We start from the raw sequence: 25,234 nt of genomic DNA on the forward strand, positions 1-25,234 counted from the left end.
AAGTCAAGGTTAAAAGTTCAGCGTCCTCATATTATCTCGGAATCAAACGGACCGATTACCGTGACAAAGAGCAGCTTCGGCGATCGCCGCTTTTACTGATTTTCCTCTTACTCAATGCATTAGTATTTTTAAGTATACGCAAATATCCGACTCCAAATTCGTACTAACAAGACTATAGCAAAGATTTCTGATTATAAGGTGCTACATAAAAGAGTATTTAAGATAAGAATAATTCAATGATATAACAAAGAAAATAGAATCAGATGTGAGGCCAACCACATGTCAATTTTTACAGATTCGCAACTAGCTATGGGCAGGACTTTTGAGGGCTAGGATTTTGACCTCTCGCTCACGGTCATCTGCTGCTTTTTGCGCTCTGAGATCATCGAGGTCTTGGGTCTGTGAAAACATAAGCGTAAAGCAATTTCAAACACATTAGTCACTTACCTTTTCAGCTACCTGAGCGGTCAGCCCAGCAGCATGGTCCCGTCTCTCCTCATAGTCATTCTCGGCGTTCCTCAATTCCCCTTCTACCCTTTCATATATCTCCTTTTCTTTCAAGAAACGCAGCCTGGCTTTGTGTTCTTTAGCAACCCATTTAGACAAGCGCATCTGCGATTTACGCTCTGCACGAGCTGCTTCTTTCTGAAGTTTGGCAATGCGTTCAAGTTCCTTGATTGAGCCTTGGACAGCCTTGGCCTCAGCTCTGGCTTCTTTCTTAATAACCTTGGTCAAGCGTCGGGCGTCTTTCTTCTCTACATGGATGTCAGTGAGTGACAAATACCAAAGTCAATTCCGACGAACCCATATTTGACAATCGCCGGAGGGTGGCATCGCCTAGGATACGCTCAGATAGCTCAGCACGAGCATGAATATCACTACACACATTAGAGATTGATTCGGCAAATCTGCGAGCAGACTTACTCGCGTCCAAGCACCTCTTCTGGTTGTGTTCCAATACTGGCGCCAGCACCTCTACCAAAAGCGCCTCGGCGACTGCCAATTGTTCCGCCATTAGCGCCTCGAGACAACGTGCCATTTCTGCCAAGTGTATTTGCCCTGCTCAGGACGGTCCCACTTCTACCAAGCACTCCCGCCCTAGAGTCCATACCATCCTGAGGCTCGCCATTCACCTCATTGATAGCCCTCAACTGAGGTTGAGGTCGGTGTCCAAAAGCTGAGTGAGGACGAGGAGACATAGTACGGCCGATAGACGGATTGGGTTGGTTCGCATAATGCTGAGCATCCTCATAGGTCGCTGCATGGGGAACGGGACCGTCATCATGAAGAGACACACGACTGTGGCGTCGAGAGCCTCTGTTGCTCTGTAGCTCTCGTTGTCGCTCCGGCGAGGCAAATTCTCCAACCGCAAATGTACTAGCTTCTACCGCAGCGTCATCTTCCAGTTCCTTCTTACGAGCAGAAGCAGTTTGAGAGAGAGGTCGCAAACGTCGAGACTCATGGCCGTTTGCATGGTTGTCAATGAAAAAGTGGCCGTCACTGGAATGCAATGAACCAGTTTTGGACGATGCGCGCTTTACACTTCGAGTCTTGCCTGGAGATCCACCATCTATAGAGGCGGTCCTGGAAGTAGTCTTCACGACGGGCGCACGTGTGGATTCAGCTACAGATTTGCTCTTATTGGCAATGGGAAGCTCTGGCTCATAGGTAGTGACAATAGGTACAGATGGGTGGATATAAGATCGCGAAGGATGCTCACTGATTCTGGTATACTTTTCAGTGCAATCCACAATCGAATCATTGCGACTTACATTGGTCGTTCCAGCTTCTCCTCATAAGGTTTTTGCTTGAAATCATTAGGATCACTGTTCAGAGCCGAAATGAGCCCCGTCTTGTTACCACCTTGATCCTCAAAATACTGTTCGTCGCCGTCTTCGCTAATAATATGGGCGGGAATAACTACAGGCGTCCCATAAACAGGCTGTTCGGGCAAGGCATTCCATACCCCGGCACCTGCACCTCCATTTGTCATATTGCCAGCAGTGCGGTCCGTGCGTTGAGTTGCACGGCTCATAGGAGGGTCATTCAAATCCAAAGCTGCTGCTTTGTTGGCCAACGCCGTATCATTACCAAGTGGCTGAGAGTTGACGACAGCCATGTCTCTGTTTGTTTCTATAGGATAGGATGTATGGTCTTGCTCGATTAACGGTTGCGTTGCGGGCTTGGGTAAAGTCTGCAGGTTTGTCTGATGTCTGACAGACGGCTGTGGAAACTCAAGACTGAGAAATTGAGTCTCTTCAGTGTCCCGCTTTCGAGGATTAGTAAAAGCGGGATCCAACTGTGGCTTTATATTTGCAGGTAAAAGTACAGGTGGACCTGCAGAGGTCTTAAGAGATTTTGTAACTGAAAGGTGAGACGTAGAGCCTGTGGATACTGGCGAGACTTCCTCTTGCGGAACAGGCCTATCCTGGTCTTGCTGCTCTGAGAGAGCTTGCGGTTGAGAAGTAGAAATCACCCGCTCAGAGGGAAAAACTGCTTTGATCACTGGCCGCGTGAGGAGGCCAACTAGGCCAAGTTGTACCGTTTCGGACGCCGTGATGGGCTGTTTTAGATAGTTGGAGTTGCACTTCGGCTAGATTGTTATGAAAATTCGAGAGCCAACGAGAAAGAGAAGGGACGAAAGAAAACGAGTGAAAAGGGGTAATATACAAAGGAGAAATGACGAAGTAACTCATCTACTGTTACTAAAATGGGTAATGTAATGACGTCACAACGTCATCAAAATAATTACATTTAATTAAACGGTAACAATGTATTACAAATCTCAATTTAACGTAATAGTAATGTCAATGTAGGCTTGAGTGCCTCACTGTAATTACAAGTTTTATTACTTAAGGTTCTCGTAGAAACGCTTAAGGTCGAATACCGCAAAACTAGCACTGGTGGTGCATATGAAATGAAGTATGAAAAAGAAACTATTCTATCTACAATTATGTATTCTACGTTGACGGACTTATCCGGGTTTTCTCATGTGGCAGCGTGAAGTGCTATTCACTTACAGTCAAAGGTTTAATAATGTTAACTTGGAGTGAATACACTCATAGCATTTATTCTAGTCATAAAATACTATTTATCAAGATATACCCTTTGCAATAAATCATCTTAGCATGCAACATCTTCCTCCTGCTGTCACAAACGTTCTTGAAGGCCGTATAGTAAGTGTATTGCTTTTGTCAGTATAAAAAGTTTGTACTGACCCGTGTTCAAGGATCCTCGCTCACAACAACTCATCACTTCAAGCTCACAAACGGTCTTTATCGTCCTGACCGTATGACACATTTTGAGATAAAGAGCATGATACTGATACGGGGTGTTAGCTTCTATCATTTATACTTTCCTACTCTTCAAAGTCGGTCTTGCTTGGATTAGAAGGCTTTGCAGCAGGCTTCCTCCTGATCTGTATTGTGAGTTTCCTCTATAATAGCCCAACTGCAAAGCATCTTGGCTCATCAGCCCATGCGAAGGCTGTTGTTCCACCTTGGCCCTTTCTCAACAGACACCCTGTCAAGTTTCTCCCCGTTCGCAAACTTCACACTTTATAATACATATTACCAGTGTCACGCATGTCTAGGACTTGATTATTATGTCTATGCATGTTGTGCAACAATCCAAATAGACTCTGTGGCATGACAGACATGTTGTTATGAGGTATTGGCTGGATTGTTTCTCTCCTATATGTGGCCCGAAACAAAGTATACAGAAAGGGAAACCATAACCAAGCTCGCATCCCAAAAACCTAGATACTTGGCTATGCCATGTAATCACAGCTTCCTTGCATCCAACGCCTTCTTGGCTTGTAAGGCAGTCAGAGCAGCTACAAAAAATTAGCTTCCGATCGCACTATTGAGTGGTAGAACTTACCCCCAACACCACTTCCATCTTTGGCCAAACCCATCCTAATCCGAGCGGCCCCTTCAACACCCAGTAATACCTCCAATGCAGTCCTCACTCTCTCGTTAAAACGCGGCAAAAACTCAACCACGCTTCCGTCCATACCAACATCCACTCCTTTGTCGACGCTTCTATCAGGAGCTTTGTCATTGCCAGTGTGTTGGACTACAGCAGCAATCGCACAAGCGGAAAGCTTGCATGCTCGATCTGAGACTACTCTGCACGCCAGGCGTACAATTTCTAAGCACTCCTCGGTAATGTGACAAGAATCAACGTCAAGGAAATGAATGATGTGAGATTTGACTTCATCGTTAGTGGTAGCGCCTTCCACTGCAGAGACAAACGAGGTATCGAAGCCATAATGGGTTTCTAAGATTGTACTGGAGTAGCCGTTAAAGAGGATGTTGGAGTCAATCATGTATAAAAGAATGTTGCGTGTAATCTCGCCCAGGTCTGCGAATCAGTCAGCTCCGGTTGTTTGGCAGCGCATTGTTTGTTGACTGACACATTCCAGATATCATCTTCTCAAATGCTTGTTTTCGCCTGTCCCTTCAATCAGATGGATCTGTCTGTAAGTTTTCAACGAGACATACGGGTTGATACTCTCTCTGTCCAACTTATTGTCGAATATAGAAATCGGCAAGCACCGTCTCTATATTTTTCATTAAATCATATTTATATATTGCCAAAGCTACTCGCCTTGTTGTCAAAAGCACCCCATTCTGTGTTGACTACCATATACTTTCCAGCGTGCTCTCCAAGAGCTTCCTCCTCTCTGATCCTTTCTTCACCAAGTTTCCGAATAGTTTGGGTCTTATCAATAAAAGCACCATTGGTTCCAGTGCCAAAAATGGCACCAATAAGGGCGGGGCCATTCTGATAAGATCTGGAAAGAAGAGTACCGACAGTCTACAATGGACTAAATCAGCAAAATCGGAGGAGGATACGTCTTGAAAGCTCACATCATTCACCAATGCACTGCAGCGGACATGCATGTGCTTTCTGTCAAAAGCATCCTGTAGGAGACGCACCACGTCATGTCCAACAGCGTTCTTCGCATTGAATCCTTTCGTCCAAGTGAGAAGCGCGCCAGCGTCAATCGCTGTTTGCTCAACCGGAAAACTAGGAAAATACATGAGCAACCATTGCCATACTAGCATCTGCCTCCCACCTGAAGGTAAAGCCCAAATGCATAGACTCGCTCGAGGCAAAGATAGGAATCTCATCTTGAGCCTGCACGTCGGTCAGAAAAGCATCTACAGACTCTGCGATATAATCTACATTATGTCAGTACACTGGCAGACGCAAAGAAGAAACATGCTATAACGCTTACCGAAAAGTTCTCTAGATTCTCCTTCCTTGAGGGCTTGGGACACTTTATACTTTTGCTGTTTGATTTGAAACTTATGATTGCCTTGCAAGAGGACTAGACAGACTCGTCTATAATGCCGTCAGATATTGAATTAACTTGACCGCCCTCCCTGCTGCCCTTCACAGAAGTAGCTCAGGAGTTAGTAAGTAAATGAGGAGCTCACAAATTTGTACCTCCCAAATCCAAAGCCAAGAACGCTCTACAATACACATTAAGCATAGCAATAGAACCAACTGAAAAAGATCGACATGGACTTACCCCTCCTCAGAGCCGTCAGGAACGCCAGTTACGAACGCAGGAATCATGGCCATATCATGACCATAATTGGCTAAACCCTCTTCCATCTCTAAGCGAAAACAGCGAACGATCTCTTGCAATTTTTCATCTGTCAATAGAAAATATGGCTCAAATTGCTTGAAAACGTCCAAAGCTGTCATGGTGGTGGATAGAACTGATGATTATGAGATGAAAGATTCGCAGATGAACAATTTTGAAGTTGAAAAAGCTCCGGGAACCACAAAAGGAAAAGGCGAACTGCAAGTTACGCTGAGTACTGACTGAGTACATGCCATGAGGCAGTATCGAAGCAACTCACAATTCAAAATAAATGTATTGAGAGAAAAGTAATATAGAACAAGTTGTACAAGTCATAGAATTATCTATCCGCGACAGAACCGAGATGAAATGACATTCCCGAATTCGTTTACCACATGGCAAAGGTTCCGCCTTAGCCGGAACTTCATTTCCGCTTGATTGACTTTATTTATTTGCATAAGAGAGCTAGTAGTAATATTTTCCCAATTACTATTATGTATGAATGTACATATAGCATGTTGCGACACTTGAATGACCACTAAGATATATCGTGGACCTGTTGCTGAATCCTTTGTCACTCGGCATACTATTACAAGGGTTAACCAATTAAAATCTCTAAAATGTAACATCGCTCATTCACTCACCTTTCTCAAGTCAAGCGTTAATACCCGAGAGCTGTTTTCCTCCTGCTCTCTATAGACGCCCACAAGGCCATCTGCTTTTTCGTACCTGTAAATTTTCAGCTTGGGATGGAACTCTCAAAGTGAACTGAGACTTACAGAGTGCTCTTCAACGAGATAATCAAGAATTGCACGTTCTTATCTGCTTGACTTCGCACGTATCTGGCGAGTTTCATTACGTTAGTAGCATCCAAAGCAGCATCTATTTCATCAAGCACAAAGAAAGGCGCGGGATGGAAACTGTTCAGATCAGCGAGACTACCAAATGATGAGCAAAGTTTACTCGCCTATGAATTGCAAACAAGAGAGCAAGAGCTGCCATTGTCTTTTCACCACCAGACAACTGCTCCATCTCAGCGAACCGTTTGCCAGGGGGCATGGTACTAAAATTAACACCACTGAGATATGGTTCTTCGGCTTCTTCCAAAGTGAACCAAGCTGTACCTCCAACTTGGTTTTGACTTTTTGTCAAGTCCTTATAAATCTTGTCGATGACATCGGACATATGATTGTAAGCCTTGTTGAAAAGATCACACCTGTTCATGTCAATCTCGGAAGGTTAATGCTTCCAATATTCACTGACCTTTTCTTCTTAATGGCCAAGAACTCATCTCTTGCCTTTTTACTCTCTTTTCTCGTTTCTTCTGCCTCTCGTTCCGCACCATCCAATTCTTTTTCAACTTCATCTAGTCTGTCCACTGCTTTCATGTTAGGGGCGAGCTGCTCGATATCTGCTTTCATTTTTGCGATTTGCGATTCAAATTCCCTTCCAACTTCTTCGCCTTCGTTCTAACAAAACAGGCTTAGTTAAGGCCTGTGATAGTCTTGCTCATTTGACCTACTTCTTTGTCCTCATCTTCTAGCTTGCTGAAATCAGGTTCCACTCCATAGTCATCCACTTGTATAGGTCTTTGAGTTGCATCTTCATCTTCCATCTCAACATCCTCATCCTTCGTCGGCTAAAAGCAAATTGAGTATCCAAAGTAAGAGGAAAAATGAGACAAGCTTTACCTCTTCGATAGGCACTTTATCTAGTTTACCTCTCATCAAAGGCAACTCAACCTCTTCTAGTCTACACTTTCTATAAATCGCATGCCTTTCCGACGAGAGCTTGGCTATTTCGTCGTTCCATGAAGCAATTTCTTTCATCACTTTGTCTAGTGCTTTCTGGCTTGATCTCGCTCGGCTACGACTCTTTTCTACTCGTGCCAGGATGTCATTATAGGAATCGTTAGCCTTGGTAAGTTTTGACTTTTGATGATCAATCTCGGATTTGAGAGCTTCCAGCTCCATCTGTATAGTTTCACGTTGCTTTCGCAAGTCAGTCAGATTGGTTTCTTCCTTGCTTGCTACTTGTCGCAGAGCGGCTAGACGCTCTCGAGTATTTTTAAGCTGTGTGCTTTCGAAGTCGATCCTACACCATGTTAACTTCAATTCGTATACTAGCACATAAGGATGTTTACTGGTGTTTGACTCTAGCTTGTTGAGCAGCAAAGGCCTCCATAGCCTCATTAGCCTCCTTGGCAATTCGAAGTTGCACATCTTCATAGTCTCTAATACTGGCGACTCCAATTCGCCGACAGAACGGTCCAAATACTTTATCATCCGCTTTACGAATGATTTTATCTAATTTGGTCAACTTTTCTTCAGCAGCGGAGACAGCTTGGGAACGGGTTTGCACTTCAGGATCGAGCTGATCAATTGTCGAGTTGACATGCTCAAATTCTTCGCGTAAACCACGAAGACGAACTTGAATAGCATTCTGATGGGATAAGATGAGCCATTATTCAACGCCAGATTAAAGAACTTACAAGATCATCCTTGGCGATGGCTGTTTCTGCGTCGAGACGAGCAAGATTCCCAAGAAGATCCTCATCGTCTTTTTCTTTTGGCTTGGATCGATGAAGTTCTTCAAGTCGGCTGATATAAGTCTCTTTCAGCTTTTTGAGCCCTTCAATTTCTTTATCATCAAACTTCCTGCCGTTGGTGGACCCTTGACCGCCAGTAATCAAACCACTTTTGTGGATGACAGTGCCCTCGAGCGTAACCGCTAAGCTTAACATCAGTCTATAATATTGGTCATGGAGATATTGCAAACGTACCTTTAACTTCTTGACCTCTTTCATAACAAATGTATTTGGCCACATCCATGGAGTCACAAATCAGAGAGCTATTACAAGCATGTTGCATGGCTCGTTCAACTGCAGGATCATACTCAATACAATCAATGGCAAGGCGGGCCCCTTTCGCAAAATTGCGCAATTTTTCGGGTATGGGCTTGACTTGAATAGTGTCAAGAGGAATAAAAGTGGCTTGGCCAGCGCGTTGGTTTTTCATATACTATCGCTTGTATCAGCATATCGTACAAAATTATCGCTGGCAAGTCATACCTCAATACAGTCAATTGCGACTTTTTCATGTTCAACCACCACAGCATCAATATTTCGACCCAGAACAGTCATAACCGCTGTATCATACTTCCTTGTCACAGGTTTACAAAGGTCTACCATTCGGCCATGGACACCAGGAAACACACGCTTGAGGCCAGCAAGAGCCTCTTTGAGCTTGATCTCTCTCTCGCTCTCTCGTTTATCTACTCCAGCTTGAAGAAGTTTATGGTATGTATCTTGAAGTCTTTCGTTAATCTCAGTCTCTCGCATACTACAGGCAGCAAGATCAGCCAAGAACAGAAGAATAGTAGAAGGCCGTTGACTTGATTCTGCGCCTTTCATCCTGGGCGTGATCAAGCCTGCCCTTTATTTTCTCTCTTTTTTCGTCCATTTCGTTGATTTTGGCAGACACCTACGACTTCAGCTATCGAATTTTGACACAGTACTTACAGTTTCATTACGTTCTGCAAGAGATTCTATCTCGCCAGCAAGTTTTTCTCGCTGTCGGTGGGCTTGCTGTGACTTGTCTTCGACTGAAGCCGACAGGTCTCGCAAAGTTTTTTGCTCACGACGAAACCCTTCAAGTTGTTGGCGCTCTTGGACAGCTTGTAGATTGGCAGAAGCACGTCTGCAAGCTGTAGTAAGAATTGTATATAGTTAGACTAGATAAATCTTACAATTTGCGATACTCTTCGAGATCGACTCTCGAAAGAGTCACCCCTGATGCTTGACTTCGTTGCCTTTGTTGTTCTAAACTCAATCAGACATGCCTCAAAAAGATCTCTATCCACTTACCGCCTGCCTCTTCCATTCTTCTACTAATCTGATCCAAGCCCTGTTCAAGAGTTTTCAAATCTTCCGCTTGTCTCTCTTCGTCTTTCTTGACTCGCTTTTCCATATTATGCGCATTTTCTCTCTTCTTCTCTGAATGACTAATTTGCGTATCAATCGCGACTAAGTTGGGCTTCTACAATGAATTTATATGAGCACTGGGTTCGTCCATAGAGTTGATACCGACTTTGTCGTCATACGCCTTCTCGGCCTTTTTGACATTACCCTCCCTTTTCCGAACATTCAGTTGAACTTTTGCTTGCTCTTTTCTAATCTCGGCCAGCTCCTGTGCAGTTTCCGCCTTCGTTGCGCTCATTAGCTTGTAGCATAATCGAAGCGGTGATTAAAAAGACTTGCATTGGCATTGCGCAGATCGTTCAAACTTGTGTTAGCCTCTTCAATGGAATGTACAGATTTATCAATCTTCTTTGTAATATGATGAAGTTTCCATAAAACATGCCGCTGTATGAGAGCATTCTACATGGCTATTAGCTATGTATTTCTTAAGTTTGATATGGATAACCAACCTTGGCATCGTTCAGTTTCTCCCATTGTCTGATTTCTTCTTGTTGCTCCCTGAAGTGCCTCACTTCTGTAAGCATACTCCGTTTTTTAGAGTAATTGGAAGTTGAGGCTTCTGTGGCTTTCTCTTGTATTGCTTTGGCAGCCTCGTATGCAGGAGCAAGATCGAGGGATCCACTGACACGATCAATGAGCCGAGCAAGAGCCTTGCTGTCTTGGCTTGCAACACCCTCAACATCGCCTTGAAAAACTAGAAAGTTTTTAGCCTTGACAAGAATGTTGAATTTGGCAAGTTGACTATTGTAGTCTTTCCAGGCGACGACTTTTGTGTTGAGAAAATAAGAGGATGATCCCGACATGGAGATACTGTGCATAACGTTAAACTTTCTCACCACTCTCATTGCTACAACTTACCTTCTGCGAAAAGTCCATTCCTTCTCGTTTTCATCAATGTACACAGCCATCACCCAAGCACTTTTGGCATCATTTGTGCCTTGTTCTTCAACTGGCGTCTCTTCATCACCAACAGATTCTTCACTGGCAAGGGCTGCTCTTCTTCCACGGTAGACCAAATCCTTCAATTGGGTAGAGCGTAATTGAGCAGACTTAACTCCAAGCACAAATGATATTGCGTCCATCAAGTTGGACTTGCCTGCTCCATTTGGGCCAATGATGGAAATGAAGGGGGCATCGCCAAATGATATAACCTAAGGATGGTGAGATAAATGTCAATATTTGTAAAAGACCTGCCTGTTTGCCTCTGTATGACTTGAAGTTGTACAGCTCTAATCTCTGTAATGGCATATTCAATGTTTCATAGATGAAAAAGCAAACAAAAGTAAACTTAACGATCAACTTGTCTGACGCGACTTTAATTCCTAGTAATGTTTTGTACGCGTCGTTACAGAAAATTATATGATCCTTCCATTTAGCCCTCTCGGAAATCCTTCTCACAAAAAGTCTTTTAAGTTCTACTTTTGTAATTATTCAATGGCAACACTATTATTATCGATTTGAGAGCGATTGAACCCTTTAGCCATAACCTTTCGCCTATCAACGAAACCAGCAATTTCCCCATCTCTGAATTGCCGCCTTACTTCATCTTACTTACTACTACCTTATCCTGCCATGGACATTGACGGACGTTCGGTCGATGAGCGGTCAGTGGATGAGCATATGGAGGACATCGTCGATTGGAGAGACCCTGAAACTCAATATCAGGATGGTGATCAGGTCATGGAAGAAGACAATAACAGTGCAATTGTGTACGAAGAAGTCGTTATGGACGCTCCTACGCCTAAAGCCGAATTACCTGAATTGACTATCTCTACCTCTGCCATATCCTCTTTTGGCGTGCCATCGGTTCTGAAGGCAATACACAGCTCGCCACATACACCAGAGCTGGAAATGCGAGCCGCCACTCCGGCAAAGGATGCTGTCATCTCGCCACCAAACGAAATTTCCGAGACAAAGCCAGCCCAGGAATTAGTGGCACATTTGTCTCCAAAACACAACGTCTCTGCAGATACAGTACACGAAACAAACGCGATGACAGAAACTTCTGCTGAAATTGTTCAAGGCGAAGAAGATGTGAACACATCTGCAAGTAAGCCACCTTTCACGGCTGCAACCGGTGATTCGCAACAAAAGACGGAAGAGCTTGTACCTTCGGGATTGGATCTTGAGTCCCATGCTCATAAAACAGCCGAAACAGGTGATGTGGTGGCTGACCGACATGCTGAGGCCGTTTCATCAACAAGATCTCAAGAACCTGACGTAGTTGCCGCCGATCTTCAATCTGACAACTCTGCTAGCAAAAAGGTTTTGGAAGAAGATGACGAGTATGGAGATGAAGATTATTATGATGACGAGCCTCTTACTGCTGAAACTCTTCCAGTGATTATTCTTCACCTTCCACAAGATTGCTCCTCCCCCTCTTCTCCTGCACGAGCACTTTTTGTGCCAGTAGACAATGACCAGGAATCACTTGTGGTTTGGCTTAAAGATCGTCAGATGGATTTAGCCGAAGCAAACTTGGCTGATGTTTGGGGCGCTATTCGCGCAGAATGCGCAAGAGAAGGTCTCGTGCAGTGCGCAAGTGATGAATTGGTTATCTTTGAAAAACTCATGAATTTGAAAATGTCCGAGGTAAGTTTCTATGATCTTGGCATGCCGGATCGATGTATTAATGTCACTAAGGATGATGTCAATCTACAATCAATTACGTTCCTTGAATTGCTCCAACTTCATCGAGGATGTGACTTGCCTGAACCTGTCCAGTTGTACTTGACGTGGGAGCCTTCGAGGTTTATTACGAGATTTAATGCTATCCAGTCAGAGTTACAGATAATCAAGGAGAAAAGTGCAAGTGCAGACGGTCAAGAAGAGTCCATAGGCGAATATCAGGATGAAAGCATCCAGATGCTAGAAGGCGAAGAAGCGTATGACGAAGACGAAGGTTTTGACGACGATCAATATGGTTATCAGGAAGACGACCGAGATCAAGGACAGGTTGATCAGTTGATATTACCAAGCAAGCTTGAAACGACAGACCCCGACACCAATGACGGCGATATCGAAAACAACGACGAGCACCGGTCTGATGCGATTGGGACGTCAAAGCGTAAGTTGCCTGTTGCTGTTGTATGACTACAGCTCATGTGTATTAGCTGCCCAAGAACATAGTCAAGACGCCACTCCCCAATCTAGCCGATCTCTGCATGGGCAATCGGTGCATGGTGAGTCTATGCCCGCCTTATGTCATCATATTTACTAATTCATCAAATGTGTAGGCGATCATTCTCAGGAAGAAAATGTGGACAATGACAACAACAACGCTGAAGATGCAAAATACGATGAAGAACCAAAGGACGGTGAGAACGAAGAACGCTATGTCACTAAAAGTACGCTTTCTATCTCCAAAGATGTATTGCTTACAATGTTACAGATAACACTGATGACAAGGTGGAACTGACCAGCGAAGAGTTATCAGATTCAGGCCAGATTGAAGAGCAAGCGTTTGTTGGTGTTGATAACGGTATCAGCAACAAAAGCGATTTACAGGATGAGATAGTCGATGAAGACGATACTGATACTATCACCAAGGATGGAGATGATGTTGATGAGTTTGCCATCCCTCTACCTGGCACAGAGACTCCTGCACAGATTGTTTCTACTCAAGAAAGTGTATCTGAAAAGAATATTTTAGATACAGAAACTCACGAGAGTGAAGTGGTACAAACAAGCACGCGTGCCGTGCATATTTCAAAGCCTGAACCACTTGTCAATACCGAGCACGATGAAGGCGTCAAAGATATCAACGCAGAGTCAACCCTTGCGGATGACGATGCGCAACGCAACTCGGTTGATGGCGAAGGGCAGGATGAAGGTACGTGTGTTTTACGTACGCTCTTACTGATATTACTGCAGAAGGATATGTTGACCGCGAGTACAATGTGTCAGCTGGTGACGCAGAGTCTGTTTTGTCGAACGAAAAAGAGGACGAAGATGAAACGTATCCGAATGAAGAGGGTTACGAATCCAACCAAGATACGTTGGATGAGGATGAAGGTTTAGAGGAAGACCCAGAAGCCCTTGATCAAGCTGAGCCCACGATAGAAGATAATGGCGCACAAGTAGGTCTAGAAGGGCCATCGACGACGTCAAAACGCTTGCACGACGATGATAAAAGAGAAGACGCAGGCGAGACGAAGCGAAAGAGATTATAGCTTCGTGAGCGAGACGCTGCCAAGTTGAACATTTGGCTGATACCCTGTCAGCCAATACGTCGAGATGGTTTGTCGGAACCTCGCGGCCTCCGACATGTGTCAGTGGCGCTCAGTTGTCAGTCTGCCTACCCTCCAATCTTGTACTCTGTCAATCGGCTCATAAAAATGCTCCTCAATAACGTCTTTGACCAGCATTGCGTCTTCCTTCACTAACGAGTCTGGCTGCTCGGTACAGCTGCCATGTGTTGAGGTAAGTGAACTAGGTATGTCTACTAATTTCTCTCTCTCTCCTTGACCTCGGATGAACCCTCTCGTGGACGACCCGTTGCAAAGTCCACAGCTATAGTCGGCGATGATCACTGTTGAAAGTCTTGCTTGCCATGAGCTGGCTACGATAGCATGCATACGTTTGTATCAAACACTAACCATTAACCAGAACCGAAAACCAGGCGATGGTCTTGATGCATACACACAGGACAAACACGCCTCTCTCTCTGCTGAGCAAGCACCCTGAGCCTACTGTCACCTTTTCCGACACAAAGCACCGTCACTGCCCACAACATGATGCATGCAAACAGACTCCACCTATTAAAAATAGGGAAACATCTACAAAAACATTTCACGTAACATCGACCTCCACTCCCCCTAAAAGCCACACATTCGCCGGTGATTCCATCAAAACCTCAACACCTTTTTTTTTTTTCTGGATCAAGTTGGTATTTTACATCTCTATCTCCATCTATACATCCATCTCCATCCGTCCATCCTACGACACGTATCGCAATAATGTCCTTCAGACTCTCTCTCCTCCGCGCACCTCTCCCACCGCGTCTCCTCTCTCGCTCAGCGGCTCTTTCGACGTGTACCCATCGCGTCCCTGCTGCCACCGTCGCCGCCACCCAGCGTCCCGTTTTGGCACGCTTTCTCAACACCTCCTCTGTCGCGCGTCTCGACGCGACGCAGCCTGTAGGTGACGGTGGTGTTGAAGTGCCACCCAACTATGGCATTAACGTCGACAAGTCGATGCGGATGGACACGTGAGTGGGTTGGTATGCTTGGCTGTGGATGCTCGCTGACTGGGTCTCTCTCTCTCGCTTACTCCAAACTCGACTTTCGACGTGTTCCCTTCCTACTGGCGCTCTACGGATCAAACTTTTATGTTGCGACACCCTGAAACTGTTTCTATCGTTGGCTCTGGAAAAAATAATATTATCCATTGAATTTTCTATTCGGCGGCGAACGCCGTCATATGACTCGTCTTGACCCGAAAAAAAATAATTAAAAATTTATTCGAAACAATTTACGACGTTGCTCCGTGGGTCCCCATGGTGACCCCGCGCACACTCTCGGATTTCTTCGCAACGTTACATCGCAATGGAATAAAACAATGCCGACACTCTTTTGTTCTCTCTCCATTCTCCTTCCTTCTTTTATCGGTATTCCATTCTGTCGTTCGCCTTTCGCTGACCGTCCCTACGGACAAAACCTCCTGGACGTCTCATTCCTCCCTTTGGACCCGCAACTTTGCCGAAAATATATACGCCGGGTCCCCTTTGGGTCTGGATATATAAACCTGGGGCACTCGAAACGAATCCCGCAAATTTTTCTCTATTCTTCTTGTTTATCTTGTATTTGTTGATTCGCCATGCACCCAAACCTTTTCGCCATCGCCCGACCAACACTACCACCTCTTGTCCGTCTTGGCCCTTTGCGGACCTATGTACGTCCGTCGGTGTACCGACGGTCCTCTTCGCGACCTCTGTCGACGTCGACGACGTTGCTTCCCCGACATGGTTTTGTGCACCCGTCTCAATCGCGTGGCATCGCTGTGACGGCCATGACACCGGACGCCATGTTTAGACACCCACCTCCCGAGCCAGGAGCAGATTTTAACGTGGTCATGATTGGTGCAGGGGTGAGTCGATAGGTTTCGGCGGGGCTGACAGGTTTAGAATATCATGTTTGGGTCAGATGAGGGACCTTGGAAGTGAGTATGAGAAGTGGTGGCTGTACTGATTCTGTTCAGCCACTCTTTTCGTTTCGAACACAAGCTCGGTCCTCGACTCAAGGTGACGGCTCTTATTGACCCTTCAATTGGGCGAGCCGAAAAAGTTTTGGAGGGAAAGCGACAGTCATTTGTTGAGTCTGCGTACAAGAACACCCAGGTGTTTAGGACGATTGAAGATTATTATGCCGCACTGAAAGCCCAGGGGGGAGGGGATCCACAGTGAGTCGGCGGTTTTTTTTTGGAGTGTCACTGATTGCAATCTAGTGCGATTGTGGTCGGCTGTCCTCCTGCGTACCGTGGAGGTACAACAAAGGGAACAGACTTGGAGATCAACTTACTCAAGCTCTTTCCCAGGACGGCTTACTTTGTTGAAAAGGTGAGGGTTTGGATACGATGGTCAAACTGACGGTTTTGCAGCCGGTTGGTACGGGTACTGTCGAGGCTGCCAAGGAAGTTACCCAAAAGCTCATCCAAAATGGCAATATTGTTTCCGTCGGTTACATGCTTCGTTATCTCCGATGTGTCCAAAAGATGAAACAAATCATCCACGAAAACCACCTCACCGTCATGGCCACCAATGCCCGTTATTCTTGTGCCTATGAGGCTATTGCCAAGCCTGCTTGGTGGAACAAGGCTATCGACATGGGTCCTGTCATTGAGCAGGGAACCCACTTTTGTGATTTGTCGCGATACTTTGGTGGTGATGTTGACATCAGCAGCGTCATGTGAGTCGAATAGGCTGTTGCAAGGATTGGCTAAAATTTTCTAGTGCTCGCTCTGTCGAGTGGTACGAGACTCCTGGTCAACTTACCAAGATTCCTATCGATGAGTCCAAAATTGATGAAGAATATCGAATTCCTCGTCTTACCAGTGCCATCTGGAAGTATAACAATGGCGCTGTTGGTTCTTTCCAGCATGCTGTTGCCCTTCAAGGTCACGATTACTCTTGTGAGCTAGAAGTTTGGGCTGATGGTGAGTGCTTGTGTGTTTGAGGGTTGAGACATCCCTGACTTGGCAAAGGCTACCACATGAGATTGGTTGACCCTTACAATGCACCATGTCTCTACGTCCGACGTCCCGGAGGTAAGACGCTGCCTGTCACATCAATGACGGTCGCTGAAAACAGTTTTAGACGATCATGAGGAACGACACAGCTTTACTGATGACGACCCCTTCTTTTCTGAAGTATCTTCATTCATTGACTGTATCGAGGGCGGTCCCGATCCTCACATTCTCTCCTCCTTTGAGGATGCCACCAAGACCTATGAGTGAGGATGCTGGTCCTAATGTAACGCTATTGCTGACCAGGCTACAGACTTACTTGGGCTATTCGTATCGCTTCCGAGGCTGCCCGACAACCCAAGAACTAGGTGATAGTGGCAATTTAAAGAGCACAACAATCATTATGCATATCCAAAATGTGGCAAGACGCTTCATGTCTCTACAAAAGATTAAGTTGATTTGATATACGGCGAGGAAGGTACATATTTTGTGGATACATGTAATCAACCGACTAGGAGTGGAGTAGTTTAATATGTGCATGATGTAAACTTTAACGATCAGTATTTATCTCTGTGATTCAGCAAAGAGATGTGTTTATCACATAATAGTAATCTTTATCTGACGGGTACAGCACATGACCGAAAGACAAGGCGAGGGAAAAATGACAAGTTGAGATTTAGATTTAGAAAGACAATGAAACGGCGAATCTTTCAAGATTCGTACTTATGAACCGTATATATACAACCTTCTGCCTGTAGAATAGTTTGCTGGAGAGTGATGATAAAGCTCAGATGTCATATGGGCAAGCAGTTAGCATTGGGTTGTGCTTGTGAATGATGGTAGTAGATGAAGTTGACTTTGACAGTTCTCTGTTACATGATACCCAGCCAGAAAACATCATCAATAACAAACTCAAAAGATTCCCTATGGTATGACACTCAAACCAGAGATGGAAAAAGCAATACACAAGGGAAAAGAATTGCGTAAAGGCTGCATCCTTCAAACCCTGTTTATAAAGTACAACACACATGTCTTGTTAAACGTAGGTGTAGTCATTGACAAGAATCAAGATATCTATATCGCCCACCGTGGTAATAGGTGCTGTTTGAGTTTGTCAGATCCAATCTTAATCATAAAAGACAACCAGGACTTACCTGACGTCTCGTTCCCTACTCATACCCGCCTCTTGAGCCATGTTCAAACTGTAAAATACGATTAGCTCAATGTCAAGAGATGCTTTGGAAATTACGCATACTATCCTAGGCTGCTGTATTGTGGTCCAGACTTGTTTCTTTTCCTACTACTAGAGTTATCTGCCCAAGGAGATCGGCACCATACACACGTAACGTTCTTATTGAAATTTCTCTGGTAAATGAAGAATAAGAATCTCAAGGAGTAAGAAAGCTCTAATGTATCAGAGCTTACCGCGGAGAGAGCCCACATCTTGAAACACTGAGTATGTAGAGCTAGACACAGATTAGTTTGCTCAATTTGACCCGCCGTCAACTTACGCCGCCCACATCCACCAAGGGATTCATCATAAACAAGATTCTTCTTGTCTTCATCCGCTTGAGTCATTTCTTCATAGCAACTGTGATCATTTGTATCAACTCAACGTGCGTCAAAAACTTGCGAGATACGTACACTGGACAATCTTCACCAATTGCAAATTTTCTTTGAGAACCAGACGATCCCGCCTGAATAGAACCACTCTCGGCTTCTAACGCGTCCTCTGACAAAGCACCAGTGGCTTTGAGGTATGCTCTGTGTACACTTGCGTTGACAGCGATAGATCCAGGAGGAGCTGCAGGGGCGTTTGAAAAGATGCGTTGAAGCTCCACAGGCTTAACCATTCTCTTTGTCAGCAAGACTATGAGAGATTTCTCTATATGTGCACTCACGGTAAGGCCTTTCTGGTACCACAGCGCGCTACTGCGGGGTATTTTGAGAATCTTGAGACTACGCAGTAGAAGATGAGCGGGGTAGACAAGAGCGCTCAAAACCGACTCACAAGACGAAAATGATGTGTTTACAAGGCAAATTACCTTTGGTACAATCTGGACAGTCGCAATCGGGCTTGGGACCCATCGTGACAGTCTTTCAAAGTATACTTTAGCTTTGTTTCTTGATTTGCAGCAGTTGTCTCACATAGACATTTCCAGTGGACCCAAGCTAGGCATATGAGCGTCAACGGCATGAAAAAGTACCCAGTTAAAGCCGCTCACAACCTTGAACTGGTCGATCTTAACTGGATCAGTTTGACAAGATATTCGTTGTATCATAAACATGCGTTGAGACACAGCGCGCACGCCTATCATCATTTCAGCTCATGTTGCCGACAAATTATCAATTTCGCAGATGTACATCTATCTTGTATGGCATTTGGACACTTGACCCGTTCTCTATTTTCTTGTCAACGTCTGGCCTGATGAAAAACAAATGCAAGATAGGAGATTCACCTGGCTGGCCGTAGGTGCGTCGGGTCGACAAAAGACTCTGCTTTTCCTTTTCCTTTTCCGGGAAAAGTGTTACTTCTAGTTACACCAGTGCCTGTACGTGTGCTTGTGACTCGCTTCCTGGCACACTGAGGTAAAGTCTACAATACACATTTTAGACATGTTATATTGAGAAGAGATTACCCACCTGGGCACTTGACTGGTTGTTCGCATGAAGAGTCCGTTGCTCTTTCAGTCGTGAGGACGAACTTGTTGTGAATAGCATATCACTACTTTTCCGGGCTCGTTTCACCCTGATAGAACTAATCGTTGCAGCAAGATCAAGCGCTTTCTGCTTTTTGGGTACTGAAGGGAATAGCTTCGCATGGGCACAAGATGCCTGCCTTGAAGTGTGGTTCTCATTGCCCTTTACCAAAGATTCTGCTCTGCTTCCCCGAGTTGGATAAGTATGCGTAGCCGCCGTACTCGACAGCGAAATAACTGTCGATGTGTCTGTAGAGACTGCAGGCGGAGCCTGGGAAGGATCTGTTTCCTGGTTATAGCTAGATATAGATAATGGCGGAGCCATTTCTGGCTCTGTTTTGTAAAGGTCTTTGGACATTTTTTTAATTTATTGAAAGATGAAAAGAAAGTTACGATAAGATAAAAGAAAAAGCAAGTGGAGTAATGTTCCTACATTCCGACGGAACAGAAAACATAAAGAGTGGTTACAAACAAAAATTATAAAACAGTACATCTATTTGAAGCAATATAGAATTTTGTTGTCTATTTGGAGTGCTTCTCTGGATCATCAGTAGTCACGTCTTCGTATTCTCCAAAGTCATCATCTTGCGTCGCGCTCTCTGGACGGCTCATAGCGTGGCCATCATCCTCTTCGTGTATATCTCGTTCTTCTTCCCCTAATAGCCCTCTTCGCTCTCCTGATCCGCCTCTGATACCGCCAACTCCCTTTCCCTTGCCTTCTGCTTCATGCTCAGTATCTGAATCATCACCAACACTTCCCACCTCCCACAACACATTTTCCCTACTCGTTGAGAGTCCTGTCCTGTTATCATTACCCAGTGAATCAGCCTGACCCGCTTCTGCATCTTGTCCCAGCTTGGTCTTGGTTTGAGTTGGTCTGAGCCGCATATTTATTGACGAGGGTTCAGTTGAGATGGTATACGGATCAGCAGCTGTTTTGGTGGAAGATTTGAGCGAAAGCAGGACCACGCCAGAGATGAGTATCGCTATAGAGAGGAATACTGCTATGAGCACCCAGCGTGCATATTGACCCACTTCATCATAGAATATTAATGAGTTGATGAAGCCAAGAACGGTGTATCCAGCGTAGAAAAGGGGCACGACAACGACAGTGTCGGCGCACACGAGTGCCTTGTTGAGACATATGATTTGGAGGATGGCAGTGATAATTACGGACAAGAGACTTATAAGTGCGGAAGGATGTACAAGCTATGATCCATCAGCTTATGTTTTGCAATGAAGAACTAATCCTACAGGGTGCCCTGGAAGCCAAAATATTTTGACTACGGCTTTGGTGAAAACCAGGCAAAGACCAGCAAGACTGCCACCGGCAACGGCCCATCCAATACCTTGTAACCATGTCAATCTTTCGTCACCAGTTCTTGAGAATAGAATTTCCATCCTATCTAGAGCGAGCTTTCGAAACCTGGCCCAAATACTTCTGATAGTACGATAAACACTGACGACTTTTCCTGGGCTGGAAGGACGTGAAGCGGGTAGTTCTAGAGAAGGTGATGGTAAAGGAGAAAACGAAGCCCTGGAGCTTACCAAAGCTCCTAGGAAGGAAGAAGTAAGATAAGTCACAGATGTAAAAGCTACAATCAAGATAAGGTAGGCAATCCATGCCGGACGACTCCATAAACCGTTTAGACTAGTAACAAAAGGTCAGCCCATGGCCAAAGATGAACTATTGGTGTGTACCGATGAATGCTCAAGCCTTGTATCAATCCATGATTAATACTAGAGAACACAATAATGAGGATGACACCTAGTATAATGATAGCAGTTCCGCGAATGTCAGTAGTTGTGACCGCTAATGCGGTAAGACGTCAGTTGGCCAACAGATGCACACAATACAAGCTCACGCGTTCCAACAAGCCAGTATGCAAACATAAAATTGAAGACCAGGGATGACGAGCCGAGAGGTGCTACCCAATCTGGTCGAAGGTATTTAAGGGCTAATGGTGATCCCACTACGACCATTCAATTTCTCTACTTTGACGTATAGAATCCTATAGCACATACAAACTTGTGATGCACTAATATAAACCCAATATCAATGACCTCTCAAAAGTATACGACGGCAAACTTACATATACATGCCCATGCCCGATAGCCACAATAGTCTCATATACTCCTTCTTTCGCTGTCTTTTCGGAATGGCCTGTTGTTGGACATGATCCAGCTTTGTTAAATTCAACCCCAGAGCGTTGAACACTGAAGCTGTTAAGACTATCAATAGTCCTACCAGTGTGTTCTATATGAGCGCATCGCGCCTCAAGTGTCAGTCTGTAAACCTACAATTACAAACAAAACAAACCAAGATGTAATTCCCGTCGTCAAGTTCTGCGTCTGGAGTTGCCATGCCTCCCCCATCGAATACAGCTGAGTTATTATCTATTGACCCTAATCCCTCAAAGCTAAAGCTACTTCCGCTTGTGACTGAGATGAGAGAAGAGGTAATGGCGCTGACGAGGCTGGATGTGGAAGTTGCAGCGATAATGTCATTGTATGCTGACGATGAGTTTTGTACATTTTCCATAATGGATTGAAGTCTTGTTGACAAATGTAAAATAAAAAGGTGAGGTGCGAATAATGAAACGGAAACACTCAGGATGTTGGAGGCTATAAGGTGGAGGCCAGTTAAAAGACTTTTTTCTTTTACCTAGAATCACAGTTATGATTTATACTAACAAGGGTTGCAACCTCGTCTACCTACGTATACGACGCCATGTAATGACCAAAATGAGCCAAAGTACTACAATAATGTTGCATAATGGCTGATTTTAAGCAATAATTGATTTCTCACTATTACCATCTTCAACGCTCTGCTCAAACCCAAAGTCATCTGCTCCCAACACATCGCCCGTGAACCAGTCTACAGCGCCTCCTTCCATTACAAGCCACCTGTACTTGAGGATGTCATACACATGTGCCTCATCTGCAGACAAGACTTCAACGCCTGGTATGTTGCGAACGACACGGATAAATTCTGTAACATCGGCTTCAGGTTTGAAGGGAGAGTAGAGGAAAAGGATGGAAAGGTCCTTGGCAGAACCGAATCGTGGTATCAAGGCAGGTTTAACTTCGATTGGGGCAGAGTCAATAACGGTACCTTGCTCTTCATTCACTTTTTCCTCTGCTTGTACTGTGTTCTGGTTGACAACCGACACATCCTCGGCCGTGGATTTGGAATCTTCCTCGCTTCGAGGATATATCCAAGCATCCGCCAAAGCTCTCTTTGCCTCATTAGTCCCATTCCACCCAGCTTCGTTCAAATCTTGAACCACCCGCAATAAACCGGATTCGAGTTTTGTAGATAGCGAGATGCGCATTCCAAGTTCTCGGATCTTGCGGGGGAGTAATTGCGCCCAATTTTTTGGATAAATGGGATGGATAGGGGCGCCTCCCCGTCGAACGCCGGACGAAGCATCACCAGCTCGCGCCTTACCGGTACCCTTTTGCGGGATGAGTTTACGGCCAGAGTAGTTGACTGTAGAGCGAGACTTGGTCATCTTTGTCCCCTGGTTGTGTAAATTCATCAGCGCTCTTCGCTGTGAAACGAAAAGACAATACCAACACTTCGAAGTTGGGAAAGATACCAAACAACACAACGATGTAGGATATCTTTTCGGATAGGCTGGGCAAACACATCGGGGGGAAGAGCAATGACGATGTCTGAATCAGAGGGAAGCGTAGGTGTGGATGAGGTAAGAGAGGATATTGGAAGAAGGACTGGTTCATATCTGCCAGAACTGGTAGGAAACCATGTATCGAGTTCGGCTATACAAAGATTAATAAAAATAGTTTAAATCGGACTGGAGATATACCATCTCTTTGAAGCAAAGCACGTTCTATCTCTTCATCAGCCTCCTCTGATATCCCTTCAAAAGACACATTTGTTGGTAAATCTTCAGCCTGTGGTTCAGCTTGGGCGGTAGATGATGTGGTGGTGGATGCGAATCTGAGTGATAGAAGGGCGATACCTGGTCCCGTAAATGGACGATAAGCAGGAAAAGGAGTTGGTAGAATTGGGCGAGATTGGAATGCAACTGCGATTAAACGAGTCGCTCGTTTCATTCTGTAGTTGAGTTGAGAACGTAAAAGAAAGTAAAAGACAAAAGTTAAAAGAAAGTGACGGAAGCAAATATAACTGGCTGTGACAGTGATGATATTTGAAAATTGCCAAGTAGTAATATAGAAAGAGTTATATAGATGCATGGCCAAGTTCAGTTTCTTTTGGATGGTTATATACAGCTTCAGCAGAGCGACCTGGCAACATTCTTCTTTTATATGATAGCTCGCGAACGACCCTCTACTGTCTCATTCCATATATTCAGGAGTCTGGTCCAGTTATGCGGATATGGTTCATGTGCAACAAAGTAAATGAGGTAGGAAGCTGCGTTGATATGATGTAGATGTAGCCGCTCCTCGGACATAGCTCTGCAAATTCAAGTGGTGTACCTACAAAGCAACTTGGTGAATGAAAGCCTGCCTGAACTTTGTTCTACCCAAGTAGGATAAAACTGGATAAGGCGCTTAAAATGGCGTTTTTCAAACAAGAAATTCTCCAAATGACAACAAGTCGCGGTCGCGCATTCAAGAGTAATTGCCAGTCGAATCTTGATTTACGGCACATCGTGGTTCCAGTCATCCATTACAATGACACAAGTGCTGTTATCTAGTTTGAGAGATGGAAGGACGTAGAACATTATAAAAAGAATGTATTGAAACGATTGTAGGTACAATTGGGTACAAGCACAATCACCTTCGAGAATATGTAGAAAGTTGATAAAAACAGATGACAGATACATTGAACAAAAACAAAAAAATATGTACAAAAAGGACAAGCCAGGAACAATCGTCTACATCGGACATAAACTTATAACACCGAATGCTATTGCCGAAAATAGTCCCGTCGTGGAGGCGGTCTGCAAGGTTTCTTTGTTGAATGGACGGATGGTCAAGTCTTTATACCGCAAGAAGAAAATGTCCTCTGTGCAGACATTTGGCAAAAAAAAGGTGAGAAGAGGTATACATGAGAGAGAAGAGACAGTGCTAAAGGGCATACAGACTGCCACCGCTGTGGCCCACGTCACTCCCGGTCGAGGTCTCATCCGACTCAACGGTTCCCCTATCCACCTTGTCGAGCCGTGAGTAGTTGTCTAGCTAAAACTATGGACTGGGAGGAGATTTATTGCGAGAACTGTCAGAAAGGGAAATTGAAGGAAACCGAAGAGACGGACGATGGGGACTGGGAATGAGAATGGAATGGTCAAGGAACTTAAACTAATGATAATGTCCAGTGTTGTTCTCCGATACAAGGTTTATGAGCCTGTTCTTGTTGTCGGCCCTGAGCGACTTGCCAACCTCGATATCCGTCTCCGAGTCAAGGGTGGTGGTCATGTTTCTCAGCTTTATGCTCTCCGACAGGCAATCGCCAAGGGCATTGTTGCGTGAGTGGCAATGCCAGTCTACACATCATTCTAGTCTAATTAAGAGTATAGTTTCTATGCCAAGAATGAGGACGCCGCTTCCGCCATCGAGTTGAAGAAGACTCTTGTTGCTTACGACCGTACTCTCCTCGTTGCTGACCCTAGAAGGATGGAGCCCAAGAAATTTGGTGGCCGTGGTGCTCGTGCCAGGAGGCAAAAGGTGGGTATTTTACTACTCATCGCTTGAAACGCAGGCACTGACGCAACAACAGTCTTACCGATAAACTATTCACTGGAGTTTGGAAGTCACTTCTGCAGACATGGCTGCTCTTTCTGGCTG

General features: G+C 44.9%; 10 protein-coding genes across 10 annotated transcripts; 4 read left to right on the forward strand and 6 right to left on the reverse strand.

The window, feature by feature from the left end:
• Nucleotides 1–303: 303 nt before the first annotated feature.
• On the reverse strand, nt 304–2,696 carry L203_100465 (uncharacterized protein; the record flags this gene model as incomplete). The annotated part of the gene is made up of 7 exons (XM_066209924.1): nt 304–399; nt 448–575; nt 624–755; nt 805–878; nt 925–1,725; nt 1,773–2,496; nt 2,543–2,696. The coding sequence occupies 7 exons, from the start codon at nt 2,694–2,696 to the stop codon at nt 304–306; spliced, it is 2,109 nt and encodes a 702-aa protein (XP_066066021.1).
• Nucleotides 2,697–3,128: 432 nt separating this feature from the next.
• Nucleotides 3,129–3,563, forward strand: L203_100466 (uncharacterized protein; the record flags this gene model as incomplete). Its single annotated transcript, XM_066209925.1, has 4 exons — nt 3,129–3,176; nt 3,230–3,289; nt 3,339–3,425; nt 3,486–3,563. The coding sequence occupies 4 exons, from the start codon at nt 3,129–3,131 to the stop codon at nt 3,561–3,563; spliced, it is 273 nt and encodes a 90-aa protein (XP_066066022.1).
• Nucleotides 3,564–3,782: 219 nt separating this feature from the next.
• On the reverse strand, nt 3,783–5,721 carry L203_100467 (uncharacterized protein; the record flags this gene model as incomplete). The annotated part of the gene is made up of 10 exons (XM_066209926.1): nt 3,783–3,835; nt 3,883–4,365; nt 4,418–4,455; nt 4,506–4,564; nt 4,612–4,821; nt 4,875–5,034; nt 5,084–5,189; nt 5,246–5,352; nt 5,448–5,483; nt 5,543–5,721. The coding sequence occupies 10 exons, from the start codon at nt 5,719–5,721 to the stop codon at nt 3,783–3,785; spliced, it is 1,431 nt and encodes a 476-aa protein (XP_066066023.1).
• A 452-nt stretch (nt 5,722–6,173) lies between these two features.
• On the reverse strand, nt 6,174–10,826 carry L203_100468 (uncharacterized protein; the record flags this gene model as incomplete). Its single annotated transcript, XM_066209927.1, has 20 exons — nt 6,174–6,185; nt 6,244–6,328; nt 6,379–6,519; nt 6,567–6,815; nt 6,863–7,068; nt 7,122–7,238; nt 7,291–7,693; nt 7,743–8,041; nt 8,091–8,329; nt 8,382–8,619; nt 8,670–8,940; nt 8,993–9,012; nt 9,120–9,297; nt 9,347–9,419; nt 9,465–9,636; nt 9,688–9,801; nt 9,858–9,977; nt 10,028–10,388; nt 10,437–10,729; nt 10,773–10,826. The coding sequence occupies 20 exons, from the start codon at nt 10,824–10,826 to the stop codon at nt 6,174–6,176; spliced, it is 3,645 nt and encodes a 1,214-aa protein (XP_066066024.1).
• Nucleotides 10,827–11,150: 324 nt separating this feature from the next.
• L203_100469 (uncharacterized protein) lies at nt 11,151–14,004 on the forward strand (the record flags this gene model as incomplete). Its single annotated transcript, XM_066209928.1, has 10 exons — nt 11,151–12,170; nt 12,222–12,645; nt 12,692–12,760; nt 12,815–12,925; nt 12,970–13,206; nt 13,255–13,410; nt 13,455–13,657; nt 13,725–13,754; nt 13,802–13,865; nt 13,943–14,004. The coding sequence occupies 10 exons, from the start codon at nt 11,151–11,153 to the stop codon at nt 14,002–14,004; spliced, it is 2,376 nt and encodes a 791-aa protein (XP_066066025.1).
• A 532-nt stretch (nt 14,005–14,536) lies between these two features.
• L203_100470 (uncharacterized protein) lies at nt 14,537–17,128 on the forward strand (the record flags this gene model as incomplete). The annotated part of the gene is made up of 9 exons (XM_066209929.1): nt 14,537–14,787; nt 15,611–15,665; nt 15,802–15,977; nt 16,023–16,134; nt 16,176–16,483; nt 16,528–16,730; nt 16,779–16,841; nt 16,891–17,026; nt 17,074–17,128. The coding sequence occupies 9 exons, from the start codon at nt 14,537–14,539 to the stop codon at nt 17,126–17,128; spliced, it is 1,359 nt and encodes a 452-aa protein (XP_066066026.1).
• Nucleotides 17,129–17,812: 684 nt separating this feature from the next.
• Nucleotides 17,813–19,817, reverse strand: L203_100471 (uncharacterized protein; the record flags this gene model as incomplete). The annotated part of the gene is made up of 13 exons (XM_066209930.1): nt 17,813–17,861; nt 17,915–17,962; nt 18,016–18,125; nt 18,186–18,226; nt 18,272–18,351; nt 18,405–18,604; nt 18,662–18,719; nt 18,772–18,857; nt 18,909–18,932; nt 18,986–19,071; nt 19,125–19,162; nt 19,220–19,356; nt 19,404–19,817. 13 exons carry the CDS (start codon nt 19,815–19,817, stop codon nt 17,813–17,815), a joined length of 1,371 nt encoding a protein of 456 aa, XP_066066027.1.
• A 164-nt stretch (nt 19,818–19,981) lies between these two features.
• L203_100472 (uncharacterized protein) lies at nt 19,982–22,001 on the reverse strand (the record flags this gene model as incomplete). Its single annotated transcript, XM_066209931.1, has 7 exons — nt 19,982–20,668; nt 20,714–21,110; nt 21,161–21,272; nt 21,325–21,432; nt 21,485–21,498; nt 21,553–21,716; nt 21,780–22,001. 7 exons carry the CDS (start codon nt 21,999–22,001, stop codon nt 19,982–19,984), a joined length of 1,704 nt encoding a protein of 567 aa, XP_066066028.1.
• Nucleotides 22,002–22,245: 244 nt separating this feature from the next.
• On the reverse strand, nt 22,246–23,539 carry L203_100473 (50S ribosomal protein L4; the record flags this gene model as incomplete). The annotated part of the gene is made up of 3 exons (XM_066209932.1): nt 22,246–22,983; nt 23,040–23,242; nt 23,290–23,539. 3 exons carry the CDS (start codon nt 23,537–23,539, stop codon nt 22,246–22,248), a joined length of 1,191 nt encoding a protein of 396 aa, XP_066066029.1.
• A 753-nt stretch (nt 23,540–24,292) lies between these two features.
• On the forward strand, nt 24,293–25,178 carry L203_100474 (40S ribosomal protein S16; the record flags this gene model as incomplete). The annotated part of the gene is made up of 5 exons (XM_066209933.1): nt 24,293–24,481; nt 24,533–24,612; nt 24,766–24,915; nt 24,967–25,114; nt 25,167–25,178. The coding sequence occupies 5 exons, from the start codon at nt 24,293–24,295 to the stop codon at nt 25,176–25,178; spliced, it is 579 nt and encodes a 192-aa protein (XP_066066030.1).
• Between the last annotated feature and the right edge of the window lie 56 nt (nt 25,179–25,234).

Source organism: Cryptococcus depauperatus, chromosome 1 (assembly GCF_001720195.1).
Source record: "Cryptococcus depauperatus CBS 7841 chromosome 1, complete sequence".
NCBI lineage: Eukaryota > Fungi > Basidiomycota > Tremellomycetes > Tremellales > Cryptococcaceae > Cryptococcus > Cryptococcus depauperatus.